This window comes from Calonectris borealis, chromosome 27, assembly GCF_964195595.1.
Source record: "Calonectris borealis chromosome 27, bCalBor7.hap1.2, whole genome shotgun sequence".
In the NCBI taxonomy this organism is placed as follows: domain Eukaryota; kingdom Metazoa; phylum Chordata; class Aves; order Procellariiformes; family Procellariidae; genus Calonectris; species Calonectris borealis.
The window spans coordinates 6286729-6303937 of NC_134338.1; the positions used below are offsets into that span (position 1 = coordinate 6286729).

Here is a 17209-nt window from a genome sequence, read left to right on the forward strand (position 1 = left end):
TTCGGGCCAAAAAGACTCCAGACTTGCCAGGGATGTCACAAGGTAAATGATTTGACTCTTTCTTACTCCAGATTACCTTGTGACCAGGAATCGCCTCTTTTGCCTTCAGTGACCACTTTTCTACCAGAGCAAGCAAAATGATCTGTCAAAAGAAGGGGTTTTCCTCTCTTTATCTGCTGGAGGGGAGGAGATTGTGGTGAGGTGGGGGACGAAGGCTTCCCCCGTTCCCGTTTATTTTGTTGCTGTCTTGTACCTTGTCACCCCTTGCATGGGGACTTGTGGTTTTCGTCACTGTTTTACACCTCTCCCCGTTCCCCTCCCACGCGCTGGACCTTTTCACCCCCTTATCTCTCAGATAGCCTGGACACGTTCGGATTGGTTTGGATTGCCTGATAGGAGAGCGCGGCGCAGAGGCACCAACCCCCTCCGGTCAGACTACCTCGAGGGCTTCCAGGCCAGAGATCTGCGCGTCTCGGGTGCTCTCAGACACTCCTCGTACGTCTTGGGTGACTGAATACGATGCTGCTCCCTACACAGCCTTTGACTCCAAGAAGGGAAGAGGCAAATTCCTCTTGCAAGGCTCAATAATTTGCTGCTTGTATATATATATATTTTTTTTTTTAAAAAAAAAAAAGCAGTAACGATAAAATCCTGTCCCAAAGTACCAACAAGGAGAGAATTGCCAGGGAGGAAAGGTCAGCGTCTCCAGCGTAGCAGTTGATGCAGCGGAAGACCCTGTTCTGCTGCCTGCGTGGCTAGAGAACTTGCCAGCACAACCCCAGGAGCGCAAAGAAAATGCATCCTAATGGGAACAACCAAGCAAAACAAAAGCCATCCCAAATCCATAGAGCAGCACTTCTTACTGGGGGAAAGAGAAGACTGAGCAAGTCGAGTTGATCAGTCTGTCCATCTCTCCCTACAGAGAACAGATTCGATCTTCCCTTCATATCGACAGTTACGATTTAATCTTCCCTTCTTCATTTTAAACACATTCACATAACATCCCATGGCAACATTTTGGTGTGAGGTTACAGTCCCACCGAGGTTACAATCAGACTGCGCAGCAAACATCTCTGGTGCTCATCCCCTTTGAGACAAAAAGGAGCGCAAACTGCTCAAAGTGTTCAATAAAAACCTTTCTTACAGCCACAGCCAAGGCCGTACCTGCGGTCGCGGGTTAACACAGGTGTCTTGTAACGCTTCAAGTATTGCTTTTTAATTGGGAATGTTTCAGACCCTGCTTTATCCTGAGTCAAAGCAAAGGGGAAGCAAAAGCGCTCAAGCTTTACAGGAGCCTTGCTGACGTCCTCTGCTCCAGGAGAAGAGAAAACTCTCAGCAATTCACCACCACCCCGCGAGCCCAGGGCTAATCCTTCCTGCCGCCGTCAAGTCACGGCCCGTCCTTTGCCGCAAAGAAAGGCGAGGGGAGCGAGGTTACCCTGCTCCACCCGTCCTTGCCAACCAGGTACTTAACGACCCACGGTTTCTTCTCACCCTTTTAGTCACCCGCTCCGACCATTTGCTGAACCGGAGCCTGAATCGGCTACAAAAGCAGGGCTGCCCCATAGTCCCAATCTTTCCCACTCTCCCCCCAAAACTACAGTTGTATAAAATTTAGCTCGCTACCTGATGAAAACACTACGTATTCCAAAAGGGGTACAGCTGGATAAGAGTTTAAAAACACAGCCGCTAATGCAACCTTCTGCGCCGTGCAGCAGGCAAAACCATTTCCGTTTCAATTTTTCAGTAGGCAAAATGCTGATTTTCTGAGGAAAGAATCACACACGACTGCTTGGTACCGTATTAGAGGATTTCTGTATCATCTTTCAAAGATTTATTTAACAGCTTCTAAAACTTCCACTAAACTTGGTTTCTTACATCATTTCTATACACAGTCAGATTTTACTTGTTATAATTGTCTTGAGGCTTATAAAAAAATAAGCATTTAAAATGCCCAAAGAGTAATTTTGCTTTAAAATTGTGCTACTGAACTTGACCCCCAACATAGAAGAGATACTTTTGGTAATGAGGTTACCCCAAGCAGTATAAAAATATACATAAAAATAGACAAAAACTCTATCCTCCAAACTGAAGGTCTGTTCGTGGGAATTATTAATTTTTTTTTTTTTTTTGTACATCACTGGAATTTCATTATCTTCTGCTAAATATTTACAGAAACGTACCCACCCCCATCCGTAGGCCTCTGCTCGCTCAGGCAGAGAACTTGCAGCGCTTAGTTCATCCGTCGGCTTTTCTGTCGGCAAAAATTAATCGCTGCTTTTCACCGTGGCACGCAAAGTGATGCTCCGGGCCCGCGCGTCCCTGGGAACGCTTGCAGACAGCCCTGAGGATGCCAAAGGGAAATGAGGCGACACCGATTATTGCCGCTAACTTCACCGAACACCTTGAGGTTGCCCTGGCCGGTGCCTCGCTGCGAGCCGTCAGCACTCCAGCGCACGTCCCCCGTGCCCAGCGTTCGTTGGACCGGGACGGTGGCGTGAGGGATGCGGGCTCAGGCGCGGGTCCCTGCAGAGCCCTGGGTTATTTCACCACTGCAATAGGAAGCGATGTGACCTTCCCGAGCAAAGCAGGCTGGGGAGGGCAGGGGGACAAAATAAAACCTCTCCTTAGGTTAAAACCAGCCTAATCCTGAAAGCTTCGCTGCAGGGCCCCGCTGCGTCGCATCCCCGGCTTTCTGGTTTCCCTTTTGCTCTGAAGATAAATTCAGAATGCCCAAGCCTCTTGTACAACTGTGCTCAGGAATTTGGGTCTCTCTCTCCAGTCTACCCCCAGGAAATTTTAAATTAAAAAAAATCACACAAGAAAAAGAAGAAAATAAGTACTCTGTACCGTTCTTAAATGACATTAAAAGGTGAAGTCAAAACTAAGCAATACAACCCCCCGAGACTATGTACATAAAAAGACGTAAGATCTCTTGAAACATAAATATACAGTGTATAAATCCAGGTGTCACCTAAAAGGCTGAAGACGCAGAACTATTTCACAGACAAAAAGCAAACCAAACTCACCGCGCCAAGCGGAGACACACGGCCACGACATTTGGGGGGGGGGTGTTGGCAGGGAAGAGACCGACCCGTCTCGCCGGCGGCTCCTTGTGTCCGCGCCAGGGCAGGGTGCTAGTGGTTTCCGGGGGGTGTAACACAACCGTACAAACAGGCCACGTCACTACGCTCTGTTCAGGGTGCGGGTGAGAGGTCGGGAAATGGGATTAGACCCTGAGTCCCCAATTATTTCCAGGCACCTGCTCTGCTGGAGCAGTTAAAGGGGCACCTCTAACTCGGGTCCAGCAGGTTCTTTAATATTTCTCACCAACAGAGATACTTGGTATCTCTCAGTGCAGACTCAGAACACGCCGGCTGAAATTCTGCACCCTGTGCTTTAAGAGTTACCATGACTTTCATGGAAATAATACAGCCTTGATCAGGGTAAAAGACTAATGGAGGTCTTTAGCCCAATCTTAACGAGGTTTGCTTTCTACAGCATGGACGCGCTACAACTCCGACATACATAAATAGGTACCAGTTACTATAAAGTGACAATGCAGTGTCTTAATTATTCGAGCGTTATCCTTTCTGCTGTTAGGGAAGGTGCGAGAGTGGTTAGGAGGTGCGGGGGGGAGAGCTGGTGCTTGAAGGAGGCTGCGAGCGGAACAGGTCCGGCTCTAACTGCAAATGTAGGTAGACAGCCAAAAGACGCTTTTAGCTTTACTTGATACACGGTTTTATGGCATGCAATAAAACTCCTAAGACAACTCTTTATACAAAGCACACAGCATCTCCGGTCCCACTGGTGGGATCTCCAGAGAACAAGTAAAGCTAAGAGTCTGCTTGCAAGGGGCGGCCGCGGGGGGGAGGGACCGGGGTGGGGGGGGTGGGGGGGGGAAACGTCCTGTTTTGCTGAAACCAAGCTCTTCGGCAAACCTCCTTCCTTCTATCGCTGGCCGGCCTCCCGGATCCGGCAGGCCACCGCCGTGATGAGCGCTGCGCCCTTGCCGCTGCCGTCTTCCGACTGGAGGAAGGTCACTTCGCACTTCGGAGACAACTGCTTCACTGTTTCGCGCATGACGGTGGAGAAGCTGCAGGGCACGGGGTGGGGGGGGGGGAAGGAAGAGATGCTGATTTAACGTGCCGCGGGCTGAGGGTGCCAGCCCCACGAGGACCAAACCACACCGATGGTCACAGCTGCCTCCAACAGTCCCAGACAGCGCTGCAGACTCCGAGGAGGAGGATGGAGAGGGAGCTGCCAGGCACGAGGCACCGGAAAGCTTAAGCCTCCGCGCTCCAGCGCAAGTCCAGCACAACGGAATCACGCTCTCCCTCCACCCAGGACTAAATCCGGCCCTGAGAGCACTAATAAACCTTAACAGCCCCAACCAGCCCCACCTGGGGGGATCTCCAGAGCCCTCCCTCTACCCATGGGCCCCTGAGCCCTATTTAAGCTCAGCCCTGTGCCTTTAGTCCCTGTCTAAGCAACGTTGTCCTGGGAGCACCGGCTTTCAGCTCAGGCGTAGTCATGCTTCTGCTTGGCCGTGGGCCGTCTTGATCCGGATCATGGATCTCTTGCTTTAGACCTGCCTCGTACCCATGGCTTTGCCTGGTGATCCGGGCTCCTGGTTGAACCTGGTCACCATCCCTGGGTCAGCCTGGCCTCAGGTACTGTGGGACTGGGTCCTGGCTGGTGCGAGGTCCCTGCTGCGTTATCTGTCTTGGTGCCCCATCCTTTAGGGAGCAGCTGGTTCTTGCTGTGCCTTGAGCTACCGGCAACCCTTCAGACCCTAAAATACGTCCTCTCCTCTCCAACTACCCCGTGAAGCTTCCCACGCTGGCTCTTACTTGGCACCCCAAGATGGGCAGATGCACCAGCGTGAGCCTCCTTGGAGGACAACCGCACACCACCGAGCAACTCACTGAGGGTGCAGCTTGTAGAGCGTCCCGTCCACGCCGACCGTGACCTTGAGGAAGTCCAGCCCACGGTTCTCCCGGATCTTGTCCACCACGGCCGCCATGCCGGCTCCGCAGAGCTGAGCTGCCCGCCGGGCCACCACCGTGCACACCTCCTTCACGATGATGCTGTCGTCGCACGTGGTCTCCAGGCCGAGATGTTGGAGGATGGAGCGGACTTGGAGCAGGGCCAGGCAGTCGCTGGGGAGGACAGGAGGACCAGGCAGCATTAGGAGATGGAGCAACTTGGATGTGTGGCTTTTCCTTTCCTCTCTACATCCCAGGGACTCGTGGCTTGGGTGACACTGACTGGAGGGACCCTACAGCTCCCCTCTAACCTCAGCTTTCAGACCTGGATGTGGCTTTGATGTCACAGTGAGGCTATTTCAGGACAAAGCCATTGACTTAGAGCATGTGGCCCCTCTCTGTCCGGGGCAGAGGGTAAAGAGGCGTCTGTGTTGCCAACCCCAGAGGGTTTCCTTGTCTCTCAACACCGGCGCTGTCAGAACCACCTGGATTTTGCCAATTTATCTGCGTTGCACCACCCTACGTCACCCTGGCTCCTGGGTGGGAATTCTACCACCCTACGTCACCCTGGCTCCTGGGTGGGAATTCTACCACCCTACGTCACCCTGGCTCCTGGGTGGGAATTCTACCACCCTACGTCACCCTGGCTCCTGGGTGGGAATTCTCCCGCAAGCCCTGGGAACGCTCGCCCCCAACCACCTCTCTGCTCTGACCTGCAGCTGTAAGGCCGGAGTTGGTGCTCACCCTGCCCGTTGGACCTCACCTTTCTATCTGGGACAGGAACTTGGTCTCAAAGATCCCTCTGGTCTTCAGCCTCTCTGAGATCCGTCCCCGGAAGAGCAGCCCTCGCTTGGTGAAATCCATCAGGATGTTTCGGACGATCTCCCCCAGGTACATCCCGCTGATCATCTTCTCAAACCTGGGAAGGAGAGGGCAAGGCTGGACATCAGGACAAGAAGGGACACTGGGTCTGGATCGGGATCCCAGCTCTGCCTTTGTCACAACCCCTGACACCCTGGAGCAAGTCTAGCAGCACGGTCCCCACCCTGCGGGCAGGGGACAAGGGACACACCAGTGTGTGGCCCTGCTCATCGTCCCCTGATGCTCCACCAAGAGGCTGGTGGGGCAGCTCTGAACCGTTCCCGGACACCCAGCCTCATCGGGGGTCCCTCCCCAGCCCCCCAAAGCCACCACGCACCTTTGCTTCCCAGGGTTGAGCGACAGCTCATCCACCGCCAAGTCAAACTCCGTCCGGATGTCATCCAAGCACCCGTTGTCACCGAACGCCCCCCACTCCATATTGACGCACATCCTGCCCTCCTCCCCTTCCACCAGCTCCACGTTCCTCATCTCCTCCATGTAACAGGCGTTGCTGCCTGTGCCTGCAGAAGAGAGAAGCATCTTTCAACGGGGCCGTTGGAGAAGCCCTCGGACACCTCCTGCAGCCAGGGGCACCCCACGGGGGCAGGTTTGGGACCGCGGGCACAGGAACTCCGTGAGAAAGTTTCAGTCCTCACCGACTATCAGCCCAACTTCGCAATATGGATCTTCATACCCGCAGGTCATCATGGTGCCAACTGTGTCGTTTACCACCGCGACCACGTCCAGGTCGAATTCCTGCAGAGGGATGGGATCGCGTGGGTTATTCCTGGAGGACACAGCTTGCTACGTCTGCTCCCACGACTGGGAAAGGACCTGTCTGCTGAGCACGGGAGTCCTCCAGGCACCCACGGACCTCCTGCAGCCCCACGTTTCTGCGGGTGGACGCTCAAACCTCAAGACACCTCCAGCAAGACGCAACTGCGGAGGAGCTGGCACGCTGGGACAGCCCTGCCAGCAGCACCCCCCGGGGCAGGAGCTTTGGGTGGTCTGCACCCAGGAAACGAGCACGGTGTCTCCCTAACTCACGGCGAGACAAGTCTGCTCCAGCCCTGGCCAGAAGCCAGCTCTTAGCTCCGGGGTCTGAAAATCCAACCTCTAGTGATGACTAAGGGTGGTTGTTAAAATTCAGACACTCATTAGCCCTGTGCTCAGCCCATTAATTTGCTTTACAGGCCAATTAAAGATGCCAAAGACAGCCGGGGTGTGGGAGCAAGCAACCGGCTTCTCACAGCTACACGGACGCTCACCTCTCTCCTGTGAATTGCCTCCTTCAGCAGGTTCACCACGTCTTCTCCTTCGCAGCCGGTCGCCTTGAAACCTTTCGTCCACTTCAGGAGAATCCCCTGGTGTGGAAATACCCTGCGGTAAATCACCCGGGCCGCTGGGCGGGAGGGACAGCAACCCCACGTCCACCAGCTCTCGGTGGAGGTCAGATCCTCAGGCGTGGAGGATGCCTCAACTGGGTTGTCCCTAGAGCTCAAGGGATCTGCATTTGCTTTGACGCAGCTTTTCAGAAGCTCCGGCAGCTCCCAGCTGCTGCCTTCCCCCCCCCTTGGGTCTCCCCTGAGCTGCCACGTGGCTGTTGATGCTGGTACGCGGAGTTGCCAGTGGGTTGTGGCTTTTCAGCCAGCCCTGAATGCTACGAGGTGGGTTGGGGTTACCTCATCCAGGTTGGTCTGCTGGCAAGGAAAGGAGAACGTGAATCCCAGCGGGAGCGATACACCCTTCATCCCCATGTATTCCAGGAAATCGGAGATGCAGTGGACGATGTGGTCAAAGAGCTGGGTGCACAAAGCCAAAAGGAGAAGTTACCGTCACAGCAAGAAACTCAGCTGGATGCCAGCCCGCCTGACCTCCTGGAGATGTTGATCCATTCCCAAGCCAACAGGGCTTTGAGTGGACCGGCGTGCCGCTCGGCTGCGCTGCGGGAGGGGAGCAAGCCCCAAAGGGCTCCTTTTTCCTCCTCTTCCCCACCGAGAATGCGGTCACCTCACTGTGATACCTCCACCTTGCAGGTCCCCTACTGCACCCAGAAGGGATGGAGGGGCCAGCGGGGAGGTCACCAGCTTCCCAGGGGTGACACGGGAATCCGGTCCCTCTGCAAGGCGTTCCCAGAGCCCATCTGCCTCGGCTCCTGCTAGAAATACACCCGAGCACTGCCTGGGGTGGTTTGCAAAACTCTTCCCATCTGCAAATAAGACTCTGGAGACGTCTCTAACTTGTGTTGTGGTTTCTCTATCTGGGAAACCGGGATGATGCTTATCTGCCCTTGCGGAGCGTGTGGGATTCAGGGAGGTTCAGTGATGTCTGGGTATAACACGATTTCTAACCTAAAAACCAGTTTCGAGCTTCCTGAAGCACGCTTCAAACTCGAGAGCCTTGGGCAGAACTCTCTGCTCTGAAGGCAGGAGAGCACCAGCCTTCTCCACCCTCCCGGATTTGCACCCCGGAAAGCAGAGCAAGGCAAAAACCAGCTCCTGTGGTCAGCCGGCACTACTGCCTGCCACTTCTGCTGCCACCCCAGAGAAGATTTCCACCAGTTTTCCACCTCCAGCTGCCCATCCTCACCTCCTCTCCCGTCCCCTGCATGATCTCCACCGGGATGGAGTAGATCTTGTTGTGCATCTCGACGCCGCGCCTCATCCCGTTCCTGACGCGCACCAGCAGCACGCGGAAATTGGTACCTCCCAGGTCCAGGGCGAGGAAATCTCCTTTTTCTGAAACCCAAGAGAGAATCATTAGGAGAGGGATCCCGACGAGGGGCATCGTGAACGTGGCGCAAAGCGGATCCGAATCTGCCTTCTTCCTGGGAGAGGACCAGAAACCAAGACGGGGCTGGGAATGGAGATCAGCAGGCGCAGGTCGGAAGGCAACGGATGGAGAGGTTTGCTCCAGACTCGGGGAGATCACGGGTTTTCAAGCCAAGGGGCAGGCGCACACCCAAGCCACCGACAGAACTGGGAGCGCAAGCCAGGACAATGGTGGTGAGGAACCTGCGGTGGCAACAACCGCAGTGAAAGCCAGGCTTTGTGTTAAGTCAAGTGCAGAACGTCCTGGAGGCTCAACCGCTTTTCCCAGTATCGTACTGGAGGTTAAAAAGCTTTGTGCTGCTCCCACCACGAAGAGGGAACTGGCCATGGCAACGGTCCCAGCCCTTCCCTAAGTGGTGCAGATGTTGGGAGCAGCGATGCTGGCTCTCTGCCCCACGCAGGACGTACGTGGGCTTATACGCGTGGTACCTCACCTGTCCCATCTGGAGTTGAGCACACGTAGGTGGGCAACATTTTCACCGTTGCCTCTGCGTGCGTCTCCTTGCCCAGCCCTTTCTCCATCTCTATCCTCATCCTTTGTTTCACCTCCAGGAGCTGCTCGTGGCTCAGCTTGAGCGCCTCCAAAATCTTCTGCCGTGCCTTGTGCTGGGCGGCCAGCCTGTAGGCCACCGCCGTCACCATGGCTGCTCCTTTGCCGCTTCCATCTTCTGACCTCACGAAACGGATCTCGCAGTCCGGCAGCAGCTTCCGCACTGTCTTATGGAGGCGCCGGGCAAAGCTACGGAGGAGGGAAGAGGACCTGAGTGTGATGTGACCCTCTGGGATTGTAAATGATCCTTTGGGATCCAAACGGAGGTGCCCAGGGGAACATTTGGAGATGCTCTGCTTGTGCCAAGCTTTATCCCCTGCTGGCAGGAGCAGATCCGTGCTCTCTCCCTCTCTCTCCCCACCAGCCTTGCCTATCCTCAAGGACTCACTGAGGATGCTTCTTGTAGACGGAGCCATCCACGCCGACGGTGGACCGCAGCCGGTCCACCCCCTTGTTCTCCTTGATGCGTCGCAGCACGGCTGCCAGGGTGGCCCCGCACAGGTTGGCCGAGCGGGTGGAGACGATCTGGCAGATGCGGTGGATGGCCACACAGTCTTCATGAGACGGCTCCAGGCCCAGCTTGGTGAGGATCTCGTGGGCTTTCTGCAGCCCTTCTTTCTCCCTGCACATCAAAGAACAAAACAGGATTCATGCCTGGAAATCCAACTTTCGCCATCTGAAGCGTCCCGGTTTGCTCAGCGGATAGCCCTGTGATGGGTCCTGTTTTCCACCAGCACGGATGTCAGGAGATGGGCTGGGACCCCCGGAAACCATCCGGATCCTACTTACTTCTCAATAGCGGAGACGTATCTAGTCTCAAAGTGGCCGGTAGTGAGCAGATCTGGTGTGAGCTTTCCTCCGAACAAGAGCCCTTCCTTGGCCATCTTCACCAGGATGAGCCTGACCAGCTCTCCCATGTACATCCCGCTGATCATCTTCTCGAACCTGCCGACGGGGGAAGCGCAAGACGTGTTTGTTTTGGCTACGTGTGCCGTGAGGTGGCCACAGGTTGACCTTAAAAACACTTGGTAGCCTTCCAGGCCCAAATGCAATCTAGGCAATCTCTTTCCAGAGTAGTTTATCCCATCACTGAGAAAATAAAGCCATGTTGACATAACCATCATTCTGCAAGGAGAACTTATGGCCACCTGAAGGGGGTCTGTCAGTTTGCAGAGACCCCCCCCCCCCAAATCCCACCCGTGCTGCCAGAAGCCATTTGGGGAATGGGAGATCTGTAGGACTTGGATGTGGACATTAGGTGGTGGTGTTTGCCTTGGCTAGCAGATAACTTCATTGGCCGGGGAAAGAAACAGCAATCGACACATTCACGTGAGAGGCTGATGAGGGAAGCGGGTGTTGAGTGGTTCGGTTGGGCGTACCCAACCCAAATTTGTGATACAGCCCCTGTTTGCATTGGTGTAGCTGGCGCGGCGGAGGACGCGGTGACCTACTTAACCAGGACCGACCCCTTCGGCCCCACTAACGCCGGCGCGATGGGAGTACGGACAATGCAGAGCAAACCCCGAGCCTGAGCCCAAGCCAAGAATCTGCTTACAATTGTTTGCCAGGGTTGAGCGAGCCCATGTCTATCTCGCGGTCGAACTCCGTCCGGATGTCGTTGAGCACGCCGTCATCACCGAAGGCCCCCCACTCCATGTTGATGCACATCCGACCTTCGTCCCCTTCCACCAGGTCGATGTGCCTCATCTCCTCCATGTAACAGGCGTTGGTGCCGGTACCTGAACCAAGCACAGGGACGCGGTGAGCGAGGCTGCTGCTTTTCCCCATAATTAGCAACAGCCAAATGCACCACAGAAAGCGAAGGTGGAAGAAAACAAACACCGGGCAACGCTGGTTTTCTAACATCATTATCCCCTTTCTTTTTCCCCCAAAAGACCCTGAAACCTGCAAAAAAACCGTGATCCCCTCCCGGAGTTTGTGAGGAGATGGACCCCAATTCTCCCCCCTCGCTGCAGCTCACCAACGATGAGGCCAACTTCACAGTTATGATCGTCGTAGCCGCAGGTCATCATGGTCCCAACGGTGTCGTTCACCACGGCCACGATGTCAATGTCAAAGTCCTGAGAGGGGAGAGATCGAGTCAGCGCGGCCAAAAGAGACCGAAACCTCTCTGCTGTCACCGGGGAGCCAAGATGTGGAGCCTGTCCCAGGGAACCGTGTGCCCCCGTCCCACCACCCCAGGAGCTGACAGACCTGCCCGACCTCTTACCCCTCTTTTCTTGATGGACTTGCGCAGCATCGACACCACATCTTTCCCCTCCACGCTGCTGCATTTGAAGCCCTTCGTCCACGTAACGAGGATGCTCTACGGAGAAAGAGCAAGAAGGAGGGCTTGGAGGACAGACCCACCAAGCCACGGTGTCTCCAGGGCTCCCCGGGGCAAGGCCAGGTGGGTCCCTCCCTGTTCTCAGTTTGCGAGCTGCGGTATCGGCAATGAATTCCGCATCTCCGCGCAGATAAAGTTTATAGCCACGAAATAGCACGCGAGTCGCTCGTTGTTGCTTCCGGCAGGAGGGAACGTGATTCCCGTGACTGGATTTTATGGAGCCCTGGAGCAAAACCTGTTCCCGAGCGTAGGGAGAGCTCCTTCACCCAGAGCCTGCGGGGTGGGGGTCTCACCGTCCCCCGCAGCCGGAGGCACCGGCTGTGTCGCAGTCACCCGGCCGGAGGCTGCGCTGAGCCTTGGGGGAAGGGAAAGGACTCGATTGCATTCAAAATCTCCAACCCTGGAGCCCCAGATGCCTTAGCGAGGCAAACACCCGCCCCGCCTCACAGATGGGGAAACCGAGGCACAGAGGGAAGCAAACTGGACGAGGTCACCGGGGACAGGTGCTTCCCCTCCCAACTTCTTTATTTTTTTTTGCTTTTTTACAGCCCTCGCTACCCCCACGAGGAAAGCGTTAATCTTCTTCCTCATTACTTTTGCTGAATCGCTCAGGCACGAGAGCACGACTTGCCCCATCCCTGGTACAAAACGCCGCCGCGTTCCCGCCCGGCGAGGACGTGCTGGATCGCCAGCACGCCATGGAGCCGCCCTCCTTTCCCATCCTGCCCGGGAAGCCGGGTGAGATAAGGGCAAGGAAGGCACCAGCTCTCCCCCCGCTCCAAGAGCAAGAGCCCGGCAGAGGCCGTGGGCGGCAGGAGCGGGGCCACGTGCCTCCGCCGGGCTCTGCTTGCCCAGACGTTTTGTCTCCCAGCGAGGTCACCGGCTCCCGGCGGAGAGCCGGCGCAGCTGAGCGGAGCTGACAGCCATCGATTCCCGGCTGCCTGCAGCACGGCGAGCAGCCGGGGCGGGTGACATCTCCCCCCCCCCGCCCCCCTCCCCGCGCTGGCGGGGGATGTGATGCTCGGCACGTCTGGGCTGCTTTGGCTGCGGGCGGCTGGAGCCGCTCTCCGCACCGCGGCCGCTCGCCTTGAGCTCCGACTGCCGAGGGGGAAACGCTGCCTTCTGTCGAGGCACCCGGCCAGAGCAGAAGCACGGAGCAACCAGCATCTCATCACCTCCTGCAAGCCCCAGGAACCCCCTTCGCTCCCATCAGCACCAAGACCTTACCCGCTACCCAAACCCAACGAGCCTAATTAAAAGCACAAGTTAAATTGGTGTGGGACGGCGATTGCCCCCGGCTCGCCCTCATCCCGCCGCGCCCCGGGCTCAGCCACAACCCTCGCGAGGAGGCGAGACCTTCACTCACCTCATCCAGCTTGGTCTGGTGACACGGGAAGGAGAAGGTGAACCCAAGGGGGAGTTTCTTGTCTTTGATCTTCAGTTTCTCCATGAAGTTGGCCAAGCACTCGGCGATGTGGTCAAAGAGCTGGGGAAAAAAAAAAAAAAGGCAAAGGGTGAGCCCTCGCCCGGCTGCCCCGACCGAGAGGATGCACCAGAGCAGCGCCTGCATCCCTGCCCGCTTGAGGGACGGGTGGTCTGCCACCCCCATCACCCCTCCGTGGTCCTCACCCATCATGGTTACTTGGTGTCAGGAATTAATAGCTCCAGGCAAAGGACGGCAAGGATCTACCTGGATCCTGCTGGGCAAGGCAGCCATAGGGTGCTCTCCAACCCCATTACACAGCTCGGGGTCTTGGGGTGACACCAGCCCTCCCTTCAGGCAGGAGAACTGCCCCAAGGTGGGTGGTCCCCCCCCCACGGGGGAAGCCCTGCGGTTGGGGGGCTGCCCAGGAGAGCGGGGATGGGGGAGAGAAGGGTTGAACCCACCTGCACCCCGCTGCCGCGCATGAGTTCCTCGGGGATGGCGTAGATCTGGTTCTCCATTTCGACCTTCTGCAGGCCGTTGTCGGACACCTTCACTCGCAGCACGCGGAAATTGGTGCCACCGAGGTCCAGCGCCAAGAAGTCCCCGTCCTCTGCGGGAGCCCAGACAAGAACAACCGTTTAACTCGGCGGCTCCCTTTCGGCAGCATCGGTGCCCGCGCCGGACAGCCCTGGAGCAGGCGAGGAGGTAACCAGCCACCTCATAAATATGAGGGTAAGGTAGATTTTTTTTTTAATATTTTTTCATTATTTTATTTATTATTATATTTTATCAGAGCCGTGGCTGTATTCCTGCCCCTCCTCTGCACCCCGGGCACCCCCAGAGCTGATGGGGCTCAAAGCAATATCTTTGAGACGTACCCCCGTGCCCTGGGTAGGGAGTGCAGAGGCGGCGGCCGAGCCGGGAGCGCCGGCCGGCAGGAGGACGGATCCCACCGGCCCCATCCAGACCAGCCCCTGCCCAAACCCACGGCGCCGCCAGGGAAGAAGAGCTCCAGCCTCGGGCTCCATAAGGAAGAAGGCGGCAGATCCGGTCCTCACCCTACGGATGCAGGATGCTGGCGAAAGCTCCTAAATCTCCAGCCCAAGCGGTTAAAACCCTGCGAGGCAGCTGTCGAAACGCTAGAGTTTGGCGAAACATTTGATATGTGGGGAAAAAAACCCCTCATGTTCAGGCTTGGCTGCCGCGGTCCAGGACAACCTCCCCTGCCCCAGGAATCCCGTGCACTCCCGGCATGCGGCTTCTTGCCGAAGGCAAGATTGAAAGCAGGAAACCAGGGAGGAAAACAAAAAAAAACCAAAAAAAAAAATCCCAAAGACCTTCGGGGACTCATTGCTGCTTTCCCCGGGAAGCCGAGTTTCTCCGTCGGTGTTGGGGGAGAGGAGCCTGGGGTCCTGCTGCCTCCAAGACCCAAGGGCTGAGCCCAGCAGGTTTCACCTCCTGTTTGTTTTTATTGTACCGGGCGCCAAGGCAGTTCGCTGAATTTTGGACCCAGCTGAGACCTGGGATGCGGGAAAAATGCCAAGCTGGCTGTTTTAAATACCTACCAGTGCGGGGAGAGGGACGGGGGAAAGCCCTCTATCAGCACAGTTTGATTTCTGAATGCCCTAAATGTGCTGCGCTGGCTCCCCCGGGCAGATTACGGCTCCCGGGGGCCGCATTGTGCCCGCCGATGCTTTTACAAAGGGGCTCCAGTTGAAACAAAAAATGTGGTTTATTAGTATTCAAATGACACCAGGCCAGCCAGCATCTCCAGTGACTCCAGTTGAAAAGGCAGCTCGCCGTCCAAGCCTGCGGGACGTCCATCTGTCCTGGCGTCTTTCCTGGGGCTGACCCTGCGAGGGCTCGGGGCGAGGGAACTGCGGACGGTGACGGACTCTGGGCTGAGAGCGGCTTTATAAAGTCCCTCTGCAGCTGAAAAAGGTCTATTAAAAGCAGTCCTTGTGCTCCATGAGAAGATGAGGAATAAGAGGGGCTCAGAGGTCCGTCCAACGGCCTTGCGGCTCGGGACGGAGAAGAGGGGGCGCGCGGGGGGTCAGCGCGTCACCCCAGGGGTGATGCAGGGCAGGTCGGGTCCTGGTTTGCGGCGGTACCAGCCCCGCTGCGATGCTCTGGCTGCAGCCCCGTCGGTTAAGGTTACACCCCGAGATCGACCGACCGGCGGGACGAGGAGATGCCGAGGCAGCTACACCGTTATTTTAACCAACGCTGAAGTTCAGCCGAGTCCTTGCGCGGGCTCTGGCCACCCCTCGCTTCATCTCTGGAGCAACACGCGCACCCTCCCTGCGAGAGCCGGTAACCCCGGACCAGAGAGCACCCCAAATCTGGACCCCATCGAAGTTTTGCAACTCATTCCTCCTCGAATAAAACCCTCGGCAAAGCTCTGAGCGAGGCAGCGTAGCCAAGAGCCGTCCCGGTCAGCGCTTACAGGGCTGGAGAACGGCACGGGAGCCAGCGGAGCACCGGGGTGCCCGAGCTCATGCGTTGGGGCAGCGGAACCCTGGATATTCATTTCTCCTCCTCGCCTCACGCCTGCGTTGACCCTTTGCAGGCTTGAGGTTTAAACCAGTTTGGCAGCTCATTTTGCAGCCTGTCTGCCAGCCACAGGACATGCCTTGGCCACGTCTCTTTACGCGGATGCTGAAAACGCAACCGGGAAAACCCTGAGCAAAGCTCCTCAGCTGTCCTGATGCCGCCGTGAGGATTTAGCCTCAGCCACGGACGGGCAGAGCTGGATGCGATGCTTGGCTGGGCACCGCTGGCATCGTGTTCTGCCCCAAAAACACGGGTCAAGGCGTGCTCCTGCTTCCCTTGCCGTCAGCACAGATGCTGTTCTGCTTGCTAGCAGAGCATGAAAAATACCTCAGGGGGCCGATAAATATGCCAGGGCGAAGGACGCTGGAGCCAAGAGGGTCGCCGGTTGCTCAGCTCCTTGGAGATAATGCGGGGAACCCAGAAGGAACAGACATCCCAGGAAAAAAAAAAAAAAAAGGCGAAGGAGCCGGGGACAAGGCTGTCCCGTCCTGCCCAGCCCTCCGCACACCCGGTATTTTGGCCGAACCACCCCCGCGAGGCTTTCCCTCGCCCACCGACCCTCACCGCGAAGCAGCAGCAGGACCCAACCCAAAACCCCCTCACGAGCTGCTCAACAGCCACAGGAGAGGTTCTAAGTGGTTCGAGGGGCGGATTCCCGGGCGGAACGGCTTTGCAGGAGGAAAAAGGCAGCAAAATCTCCCTTGGAAAATCCCCAGGCTGAAGCAATAGAGCTGCGTGATGGGCTCCGCTGGCCAATACCACGTCTGGGTCCTCCCTTCGATTAGAGCTCGTTACGCGATAACGTTGAGGCTGAGCTCAGAAACCAAACAACGAGGGCAAACACTTAGCTGTGATTCAAGTTCTGGTTCGCTCTCAGCAAACCACCTCAGGGTGAGTGTTTATTGCCTTTAAAAACGCCTGCGCTCCCGGGAAGAAAGCACGGGGCAGAGCGGGCAGGGAGTTTTCCCGTCCTTGGCCAGGCTGGGGCCAGGGGACCGGAGCATCGTGGGCAGGATCATGCCCCAGCAGGAGGTTGCTCACCCCAGACCTTCACCTCAAACTTCAAGGCTCCCGACTGACTGCAATCCCATTTTGTAGGAATCCTCGGTTGAATCAGCTTCATAAAAAAAAAAAAAAATAAGAGGAAGAGAAAAGCTGGAGCGGGTCCAGGCTCTGGTGCGGGAGGAGGTGGAGGCGCAGCCCACCCCGCGGTTCCCACTCCATCCCCTTGCCAGCCCTCCCCTGCCTCCTCTCAGCAAGTTGAGAGGCTTCGAGCAGAAGAGGGAATATAAAAACCCCGGTGCTCGCATCAGCATCTCCACTGCTGGAGAGCAGCGAAGGGGCTTAGGATGTATTGGGTGTAAAACACCGGGTTTGCAGCAACAAAAGATCCGGGATGAACCTGGTGGCTTGTTCTGGACAGAGTCGGGTCCAGCAAAGAGCAGCTCACGCTGCCCGCGGTGAGAGTCGCCCGGCAGCAATTCCCCAACGCGATTCCTTGCTGCAAATCGCCGGGCGAGGGGCTCTGGGCATGAAAACGGCGTTTTCTTTAAAACCTTTTAAGACCATGGGCCGTGCGAGCTGGTTTCCTTGCGGAAGCAGCCGGTTATCGGCAGGAACTGAGCCCACCGGCCAAGGGAAGGGTGTTGCAAA

General features: G+C 56.6%; 1 protein-coding gene and 1 long non-coding RNA gene across 5 annotated transcripts in view; one reads left to right on the forward strand and one right to left on the reverse strand.

The window, feature by feature from the left end:
- LOC142093435 (uncharacterized) lies at positions 1 to 2056 on the forward strand. Its single transcript, XR_012677425.1, has 2 exons — positions 1 to 196; positions 639 to 2056. It is a non-coding gene; the product is annotated as an uncharacterized LOC142093435 (long non-coding RNA).
- Positions 1797 to 17209, reverse strand: part of LOC142093427 (hexokinase-2) — a 27463-nt gene continuing 12050 nt past the window's right edge. For 3 of the 4 annotated variants that reach the window (XM_075174578.1, XM_075174580.1, XM_075174579.1), the window contains exons 3-18: positions 13465 to 13613; positions 12944 to 13063; positions 11461 to 11556; positions 11212 to 11311; positions 10786 to 10969; positions 10020 to 10175; positions 9619 to 9852; positions 9115 to 9419; positions 8439 to 8587; positions 7532 to 7651; positions 7118 to 7213; positions 6506 to 6605; positions 6187 to 6370; positions 5752 to 5907; positions 4929 to 5162; positions 1797 to 4096 (exon numbers count right to left, since the gene is read on the reverse strand). In XM_075174578.1, the coding sequence (XP_075030679.1) occupies positions 3952 to 4096; positions 4929 to 5162; positions 5752 to 5907; positions 6187 to 6370; positions 6506 to 6605; positions 7118 to 7213; positions 7532 to 7651; positions 8439 to 8587; positions 9115 to 9419; positions 9619 to 9852; positions 10020 to 10175; positions 10786 to 10969; positions 11212 to 11311; positions 11461 to 11556; positions 12944 to 13063; positions 13465 to 13613 (2528 nt within the window). In that variant the 3' untranslated portion in view covers positions 1797 to 3951. The remainder of the gene's footprint in view (positions 4097 to 4928; positions 5163 to 5751; positions 5908 to 6186; positions 6371 to 6505; positions 6606 to 7117; positions 7214 to 7531; positions 7652 to 8438; positions 8588 to 9114; positions 9420 to 9618; positions 9853 to 10019; positions 10176 to 10785; positions 10970 to 11211; positions 11312 to 11460; positions 11557 to 12943; positions 13064 to 13464; positions 13614 to 17209) is intronic. The other variant, XM_075174581.1, reaches the window with a different exon arrangement.